At 39.8% G+C, this 10,374-nt stretch overlaps 1 protein-coding gene across 1 annotated transcript; it reads left to right on the top strand.

The window, feature by feature from the left end:
* The first annotated feature begins 731 nt into the window (after positions 1–731).
* Positions 732–6,038, top strand: LOC125379300. Its single transcript, XM_048395575.1, has 6 exons — positions 732–755; positions 4,074–4,139; positions 4,482–4,548; positions 4,704–4,769; positions 4,927–5,007; positions 5,231–6,038. Exons 1-6 carry the CDS (start codon positions 732–734, stop codon positions 5,440–5,442), a joined length of 516 nt encoding a protein of 171 aa, XP_048251532.1. The 3' UTR covers positions 5,443–6,038.
* The last annotated feature ends 4,336 nt before the right edge of the window (positions 6,039–10,374 follow it).

The raw sequence follows: 10,374 nt of genomic DNA, 5'->3' as shown, positions 1-10,374 counted from the left end.
CCTCTAATCCTGCTTATGCCTCTGTATTCTACCCCCTATATGAAAATATATTTCTGAAGAAACCGAAGCTGGTTCCTCCACTTGGGATTCGGCTCAAATCCAATATTACTGCTGCAAATCTTGATCTGGATCTTATCTCTCCTTCTCGGCTTTTGTCTACTCCTCCCTGGCAGTTGGTGAGGCCAGAAGTAGACATTTCACTGACACGCTTTCTCAAGTCTGAAACAAATCAACTGGTTTATCATCAGGAATATTTACAATTAAGAAACAAATATGACACTCACCGTTCAATCTTTACTGATGGATCCAAGGGTGGTGGCAAAGTAGCAAGTGCCACTGTCGTTGGATCACAAACCATATCATTTAGAATACCTGACAATAGCTCTATTTTCACTGCTGAGGCCAATGCTATCCTTACAGCTTTGATATATATTAAACACCAGTCTTCATGTAAACAGTTTATCATCTTTTCTGCTCCCCTTTCTTGCCTTCAGGCACTGCATAATGTATCTTCCACTCATCCACTGATTTTAGATGTTTTAGAACTTTACAATGATCTTTCAACTGGCCAATACGACATCGTCTTTTGTTGGTTACCGAGTCATATGGGCATCACAGGTAACACAATGGCTGATGCTGCTGCTAAAGCAGCACTCAACGAATCTGTGACACCACTTCTGCTTCCATACAGCGATTATAAACCTGTAATAAGAAACTACATCAGAGATATAATGCAGCAGAAGTGGGACACCCAAGTAGGTATTAATAAATTACATGCTATAAAACCAACCATCGGTTACACCTACTTGGGTTGTCAGTCCAGATTTGAAGAGGTCATTGTACGACGATGTCGTATTGGCCACTCGCGATACACACATGAATATTTGTTAAAAGGTGAAGATCCTCCGTTCTGTATCCCTTGTGATGAGAGAATCACGGTCAAGCATGTCCTGCTTGACTGTCTTGATTTTTCCATCACAAGGGATAAGTATTTCAAAGTTTCATCGTTAAAGGATCTTTTTAATCATATTAATTCTCATTTAATTCTTGGTTTTTTAAAAGAAATAGAATTGCTTGATAAATTTTGATATGTACATGTATTGTAAAAAGTATGTGATTTTAATTTGGTAGAATGACGTAATAACTGAGTTTGTTAGTGGCTGTACCTTCAAAGGGGGTTGAAGTAACGTAAAATAATTGTCCCCCTGAGAAGGTATGTAAGTCCCATTTCATTCAAAGTATTTTTCATTTTCCATGTTTTTAATCGTAGAATTCTTGTTGTTTTTAAATGTTTTGGCTTAAACTTGCCGACAATCACCAGTAGCCGGAGGGATGGTGTAAATCCTGCTGGGTTACCATGTAGGTAGCAGAAGTATCGTAAGTCCCCATGGTACCTAGTATGGTGACCTACCTTTGGCTATTGGTGATCTAAAGCCCATTTTTATTGTGTACTGTTTTGAATTGTTATGAATTTTATTCTGATATGCTAGTTTTACAATCTACATCTGTGATAGTCTAGTGTTTTTACTGTCCTTTGTCGACAGATTTTATTGTCACTATGTATTAATATATAACTTGATTTAGTCACGTTATGGCTGAAATATTGCCCATGTGACTTAAAACTTAACTCACTCACTCACTCACCCTGTCAGGTCTACAGGAGAATCCTCATCTTAATCCAATGTTACATTAATCCAATCACACACCAAATAGAACTGCTTATTAGCGCTGAGTACTGTACTTCCGCTACAACAATGCATGCGCGCTGGCTCGTGTCGGTCTTTGAGTGAGTGAGTGAGTGAGTGAGTTAAAGCTTAACGTCACATCGGCAATATTTCAGCCATATCGTGACGAAACAAAATTGACATTAACAATATATAGTAAGTAGTACAAAATTCTGCCGACGAAGGGCAGTATAAAAACTAGCATAGCACAGATTGTCGTAAAACTAGTTTGAATATGTTAAAAGAGGTAACTAACAGAATCATTTGACAACACATTATAAAAACGGGCTATAGATCGCCACCAACTGAAGGTTGATCACCGCGCTGGGGACCATGGGGACTTACAGTACTTTTGCTGTCGGTCTTTGAAAGTCACCGTGTTGCGTGGGTGGCGTCTGTCTGGACTTGCAGGTGTGAACAGTGATGACATAAGTGAGTAGAACTCTTTTCATGACCCCAGGAGTGACAATTCACAGGATGTAATTAGTGTTTGAATGACATTGTTTACAGTGATGTGGAAAACATAGTTGTTTGTTTTCAGCGTATGTCTTAGTTGGTATTTCTGCTGTCCAAAATGTCTTATAGTTGATAAACATGCAATGTTTAATAATGCGAGCCAAGACCACTCGCATTTTTCGCATTTAATTAACGCTCGCGTTAATTTGAAGATTTAAAGTTTATTAGGATCCAGGGAAAGTGCAGATACAAAATATTAGTTTCCGTTAAAGCTTAAGATAAATACTAGCCTAAGGTAACATGAACCATCTCTCAGAAAAACTATTCAAAAAGACAAAAGTTGTATCTGCATAGTTTAATAGATTGGTTGAAACTTTTATTTAAGTTAACGACCCGTTAAGATCAGGTGAGAACAGGTCTTCAGCAACCCATGCATGTCGTGAAACTCAGCTTGTTGTCCGTGTCATCGTGTCCCATTTGCGTGGATCGATGTTCATGATGTCAATCACCGGATTGTCTGGTCCAGACTTGATTATTTACAGACCGCCGTCATTTTGCTGGAATATTGCTGAGTGCAGCGTTAAACAACAGACAAACAAACAAAATTTATGTAAATCTGTCATATATGTATTAGGCCTTGTACACAATCTATTATTTTAGGCAAGTCTAGCTACATCTGTCTTAAAGGCACTGCTTGGAGACTGCTCATTATTTCAGCAAATCTTAGCCGAGCTCATTAAAAACTGCCCGTCTAGATTAGTATATACTTATTCACACACATATCAGAGCTCGCTAAATACACTGTTTATTCCCAATGCAGGATATTTACCATCCCAAAACACACTCGCGTGATATATGTATATATACAAAGACCGTCAGTGTAACAAAGTGTAACACACCTCGATGTCGAACTTGCTCAATAATAATTGAAGACTGCAAATTTCAATTTTGCCAAGATAAACTATTTACTGTAAAAAAACCAGCATGAAATGTCGCAGTTAAGATGTTATTCATGTTTTTTTAACATGTGCGGGATGTGGTGAGCATAACATTGGAGAAACTGGTATGCAACTGAAAGACTGAATCACTGTACAGATTCGCGATCCAAATGTGCGTTGTGTACATTGATGAATGCGGGAGTGGTCATTCCACTGTCTTTCCGTTTTAAAAATTGTCTAATAATGACAGTAGTATAGTCTAAGTCCGCAGAAGGCCATTTTGGTTGATCCGGTTGATCCAGGCGGATGCGAAGGTGATTGGCTGATCCAAGTCACGTGATCGGATAGGATGACTCATGCATCAACAGCGCGGGCGGGGAATGAAAGGTGTGTGTTTATAAGACAGAAAAGAATTCGTAAGTAAACAAAAGTAAAGGGTATTCAATAGAGCTATGCGTTTGGCATGCTGCCCTGAATAGACAAGCAGCCCAGTTTGAATTGAGCGCGCTTGACAACTCACGTGACCACGTACATCACGAACGTTAGACAACCCCTATAGAAAAGAAATATAGACAAAATAGATAAGACTACGCAATCAGCAAGCTAGCGGTGTCGTTTAATTACGTTTAGCGCGCAACAACGAGGTAGTCACGTCACCCTGCATTGACTATAACCCTGAAGGCAGCCTATATAAACACCACCCCGAATATCAGAGCGTCATTTCAGTTTGAACAGTCAGCAAGGAAACATGGATTCATCAAACGGGTAAGTGTATTTCTTAATGACTTATTTCGTTTATATTAAATGAGAATACTATACAGCTTACACATGTTTCAGGCTAGGTGAAAAGGTATGTGTTAGTAAAAGTGATTATGAGTAACTCTCATTACCAACTTTATGAAGAAAACAATGTTGTATCTCTAGCGAGAATTGAAAGGAATGTTTTGTCTTTCAGACCATTCACCTGTCCTGTGTGCGGAAACTTATATTCCTCTCAAAGGAATGTGAACCGCCACAGGAGGTCTGTTCACGAAGGGCAGCGCTTTGCTTGCGAGAAATGCTCCAGAAGTTTTGCATCAAATCAAAGACTTAACAAGCACAAGTGCGCTGCCTGCTCGCAACACCGGCTTTCGGAATACCGTTGTAGCGTAAGTTTATTTTCGTGAATGTAAGGGTTATTTCATTAGATTTAAGCGAATATGTGTGGGACTTTTATTTATCTTCCTATGCTTTTAAAAGGTAATTTCATTTAAACACATGTGGTTCATTCTATGTTGAAAACAAGGACATCGTGTTATGTTAGTACGAGTATTACTAAACTCGTACAGTCCCTTTAAGAACACTGCTTTATTTCTACATACAGAAATGCCGCGAGGTGCTCCCCTCTCCCCGTGACTTGGCCGTGCATTTTCGACGGTGTCATTCTAGCGGTAAGTTGAATGTTCATAATGCCATCTGAAGTAAAAGTGTGAAAGACATGGGTTATTGTATTGAAAACATCACATTCGTGACTTCGAGCTTATCATTTCACTCGAATAAAATATGCTCAGATGCTATAGATTGAACATATCTTTTTTCTCCACAGGCGCAACACAGACGTCGCGTCATGACGCACGGCCGTCTACCTCTAGAGCAGTACCGGTTAGTGGAGGTGAGTTCTATTTTGTATCTATCTATCACTTCATTCATCCATGTACGAGTGTTAGTATTAAGGAGGTTCATACCGCATAGGGTTTCACTATATGTGTGTCGTGTGTTTGTAGATAGCATTGACTGGGATGTTTTCAGTAAACTGTTTTGTATTTCAGGGACAACCTCAACAAACCAGCCTACACCGTCCACCTCCTCGGGGCAGGTTGCAAGGGCGGGAAACTCTCGTGCTAGTGGAGGTAGATATTGAATAGTATTTTATAAGCTATGGGTTTTAGCTAGCCCTGAATTATATGTATTAATTCAATCCGTCATGGTGTTCATATGTATTTGCTTTGGAAGTATTGTACAATATGTTAGTCATGATATTTATTTGAAGCATAAGAGCTCGTAGTGAGTGAGTGAACGATGCTGTTATAGGCGAGCCCAGTATTCATACATTAAATTTTATTCTATCACCAGCTCCCTCATCGTCCCGCATCGCAGCATCGGATGGTTGTACTACCTGCCGGACGTGTCATAGGCGTTTCGAGGATCGGTTGTCTCTCTACCGTCATCAGATGATAGAGGGACACCGTGTCCTACCATCGCAACCGGCGGGAGTATGGATACCGATGCTGTTGGTAGTGAGCTCCAACCACGCCCATGGGGAGAAGGTCCCGCCCCGTGGGTAGAGGAGAGCACTGGCGAGGTGACGGAGCCCGGACTCCAGGAAGCCTATCACTCGGACGCTCCCTACATCCTCGCACGGGACCAACCAGGGGAGGTGTTTTCTACCTACAACCTCCCCGTCAGCAACAACTTTTCGATAGGTGCGTTGATGGAATGCGCTAGGGAAATCTATCAATCGTTAAGTTATAGTTTTAGGTTCAATCTAGCGTTCGGTGTCATCCTGCGTCACGTGGAGACGGGACGCTATCGCTATTTCCACCCTTACGCTGTCGATCCGCTCTTTACTACTCCTCTCTATATCACCGAGCTGAGGGATCTCGAACGGTTGCGTCAGAGACTGGAAAGTTTAGATGTGATGTCTTATCTATTGAAACAACGCCCCAAAGCCAAATGGGAACCCGTTTTAATCACGAATGTACAGTTTTATGCGTACAGAATGAATTTTTCTTTAGGCCATCCCCCTGTTGCTCTCCCCGATTATCTGAAACACCACAAAGCTATTATAGCATTAGATTATAACAGAATAACTAAGAAACTTTATGATGATCACCTTTGCTCTTTCCGGTGTCTGGCTCTGTATGGAGATCCATCCGCTCGACGATCACTAGAAAAACCTACCAAAGCTCTTTACTATCAGTGGGTCGCATACTCTCGGGACCATCATCTCCAGTCTTTGTATCAAGTTCGTCCCGAAGAGTACGTGGGTCTCCCCCCTTCTCTCCTGTGTCACTTTGAAGCCTGTTTCCGTGTGAATGTGAGCGTGTTCACTCTAGACGTGACGGGGATAGCTCAACCCGTGTATAAATCTAGAGGGTTGTATCAGGAACACATGTACTTAAATCAATTCGAAAATCACCTATCCCTCATTACCAATATGAGTGAGTGAGTGAATATTGCTTAACGCCCCATCAGGAATTTTGCAGCTATTCGCGGCGAGAAATGTCTTTTTCATAATCAGATATCAACCAATAGAATAAAAGTGATGTCGAAAATCACTAAAATCTCAGTCATATATCACATTCAGAGGTAAAAAACTGACTGTTCAGGTAAAACATTTCCAATATGAACATCTATTGTAAACGCTACCAGTGTCCCACGTGCGAACGTCTCTTCCGGCGCCAAAACAACTGCAACGTACACCAACGTCGTTGCATGGGTCAAACGACTTTGCGGTTCTCGGGTGGTTTCCACCACACCCCAAAGACCGTGTTTGACTGCGTACTGCGATTCTATATACCGCATAACATTCACACAAACAACACGAGACTTCCATTCTATCGATTCAGTGTTTATTACTAACAGCTCGATCGTTATGGTGATACATAAGACAGTATAGTCATTTTAATACACAGTTTCCAGTGGCGGATGACAAAGTAGACACAATTTATGGACAACAACTTCTTTAAAACTGTAAAGGCGATGTTTCAGTTCAGATCCTTATACCGTTGTCAAGCAAGACATAATGAGGAACATTGTACAGAATATATATAGTGCTGGAGGATTAACAGTTACAATTGCATACATGAGTGGGATAACATGAGTAAGTAATGACAACAGAAGGATAATACTGTAACAACATTATGGACAGAGAACACATAGGTGGAAGCCAATGGGACATGAAGCCAATTAAAGAGTGAGTGAGTATGGTTTTACGCCGCTTTTAGCAATATTCCAGCAATATCACGGCGGGGGACACCAGAAATGGGTTTCACACATTGTACCCATGTGGGGATTCGAACCCGGGTCTTCGGAGTGACGAGCGAATGAAGCCAATTAAACAGGATAGGTTACATGTAAGCCATTGGCTTCCACCTATGTGTTCTCTGTCCCTCATGTTGTTACAGTGTCCACCAATGTGTTTTCTATCCATCATGTTGTTACAGTATTATCCTTCTGTTACTCATGTTATCCCACTCATGTATGAAATTGTTGTTACTGTTCGTCCTCCACCTTCTATATATATTCTGTACAATGTTCCTCACAACTGAAAACAATGGAACAGGACAGTAAAAACATTTAAATAGTAAAAAATAACGTGTTCATTAGTGCATGTACACATACCAGTTGCATGGTTGTAAGTGCCACTTTCAACTATTTCACAACATGTTTCCTTGTACATAATTATTACTGATTATAGAATAAAATATATCTCCCATCCACTCAAATCTACATTTGTGCTTGTTGGATTTTAATAAATTACCATAACTGTTTAGTTGTACACATAATGTACATGAGGTGCATACAGAGAGCCGGCAGTGTCCAGGGTTTTCATAACTTTGACATGTCATCAGATATTAAACAATCACAGCCTTTGTCACACATTTGGTTACAAGGCTTGTTCAGCTTTGTTATGCACTGTCGGCAATCGGATCATGTTTCTTCCGAGAAACTAGAATATAACAACAGTTTGTTTCCATATGTAGAATCTACATGTATAACATCCAGTCGTGAAATACACTGTACTCATTTACACTAATAAGTTTATTTTTTTTGCGCATGCATTTTGAATCATCATCCACGATCAGTGTTACATAGATCTACATGTACCATGCCACTATGAAATAATTCTCACCACCATCATTACATAATGTGTTGAACATCAGCAATGAATATCTGCATATGAAGGTAAGGCCAGATCAAATCAATTACTTGTGTTAGTGACAATGTTTTGGGAAATGTCTAGATGAAGGAGGAGAAAAAGAAAGACAAATTTGGTCTAGTGTTCACGAGCAGTGATTCAAATTTTGCAATAGTGTAATTACAGTCACATCAATTAAAAAAAACCTAAAAAATTATGAACTTGGGTTTTCAAAACTAGGACGGGTGGGTGTCGTAAGACAAGGAACTAGTTTGGTCTGGCCTAAATAGAAAATAATAATTATTGCAATGGATTATGGTGATAGAGAACTGGTGTGTCTATCCTCAATCGTTTAAACACATTGCAAATGATTTATAATTCTAAACACACAAAAGTCAAATTGTATAAAATAACAAAGTCCTACTGATCCTTTTGAAAGGCAACTTAAAAGCAATGATAAGTGTTCAGGGTAGTCAACAGTCATCATCAGCTTCTACTCTACCATAATGGATGACAACATGAAAATGACAAAATGTCAAGTGTTGATAACAGTCGTTTTCAGCTTCTACTCTACCATAATGGATGACAACATGAAAATGACAAAAAGTCAATGTTGATAAGCCATTATCTGCTTCTATTCAGCAAGAGAGGAAGGAGATTCAGCAAGAGAGGAAGGAGATTCAGCAAGAGAGGAAGGAGATTCAGCTGTTTTTCTGCTGCATGCAGTGGATGCTGCAGATGCAGTCTTAGTTTCTTCCTTCTTAGGGGTCTCAGGAGCAGGGGTTCCCTCATCCATCGACAGCAGAGCCATGTCATCCCCATCATCAGCAATGGAGAATGGTGTATCAAGAGTTGTCTTTTCTGCCAGTTTCTTCCTCAGAAAATTCTGGTTTCTCTCCAAACCAGTGATCCTCTGTGTGAGGATATCAACTCGATGTTGTAAGTTGGATATTTTGTCCTCAGCAGACTGCATTTCAGAAGCGAACTGCTTCCTAGCCTTTGAAACATGAGAATAACATCTTCCAAGGTGTTGTTGAGCATCACTCATATTGTTCTGTGATAGCTTGAACTGAGCTGCAGACAAAGTAATGTCCACCTCTTCCAAAGTGCCAGATACTAACGATTTAATGTTGGGGAGAATCTGGGCAGATTGGTATCTGGTAAGTTTTGATGGTGTGCCCAGAGGAGAGAGGTTGGTTCCTTGTGAGGGGCGCTTTGTTGGTGTATTCATATTCACTGTATTGGATTACAGGAAGATTCTACAACAAAATGAATCATTAATAGTAAACCTGGAACGTAATCATGTCCTTTATTGGAAAGTGAAAATAAATGAAGGTGAAATATTACACAGCTAATATTCATATCCCTTTGTATTGGATTACAGGAAGATTCTACAACAAAGATGAATCATTAATATTAATAGTAAACCGGTAACGTAATCATTTCCTTTATAGGACAGCTAATTTTAAGCTGAATAATCCAATGCCTGCGTCACATGAACATGCAGAAAATATACTGAAAAACAATTACAATTATCAATGACATATCATCCATGACTTCCTCAACCAGAAAAAGGTAAGTAACAGAAGGATTCATTTTTGTGGTATAGGGATCCACAAATGACAACTGAAAATGGTAGAAAATATTATCAATAGTTTGGAAAGGCATTCTTGAGATATGGATGTCATAATACTCCAAGCACACATGTAGGTGTATCACGTTTACAACATAAGCCATGTAGCTCTCAAATAAAAACTGCATTCCCCATTTATCTTTACAGATGCAAAAACACTTCAGAACATATACATTTATTTTGTGAATATATACTTGTACATGAAATATATTCATGATATGCTAATGCATTGGAGAAGTATGACACCGCTACTAATGTCAGCAACTCTTGTGTACTCAGTTGTGAAAAATAGTACACATAAAAAGGAAGAAACATGCAGAGTTAATCATATGCAGCCTTTTAGCCATAAAAAGGAAGATACGGGTTCAGGTGATTAACCAAAATATGTATTCAAATGTGTATGAAGCATATTAGGGATAATTAGGAAGTATATTGTTCATGCTAGGTTTGTCATTAAAAGATAGACTACAAAGGTGAATTAAGCTTTTTGACAGGAATAAGTGCAGTAATGGATTGTGTGTAACAGTCTACAGGAACCACAGGCTAGGAAAAGGCCACACCATACAACAATAAATATAATCACCATGTTTTTCTTGCTGTTCATGTTACCGGCACCCACTGCGAGGAAGTAGGCTGCTTCGGGTGCCCCTGTTCATGTTACCGGCACCCACTGCGAGGAAGTAGGCTGGTTCGGGTGCCACTGTTCATGTTACTACCATGCAC

Source organism: Haliotis rufescens, unplaced genomic scaffold, assembly GCF_023055435.1.
Source record: "Haliotis rufescens isolate VD_foot unplaced genomic scaffold, xgHalRufe1.0.p SCAF_14, whole genome shotgun sequence".
NCBI classification, from domain to species: Eukaryota; Metazoa; Mollusca; class Gastropoda; order Lepetellida; family Haliotidae; genus Haliotis; species Haliotis rufescens.
The sequence above is the reverse complement of the archived record's forward strand: the minus strand, read 5'-3'. Positions and strand labels throughout refer to the sequence as shown.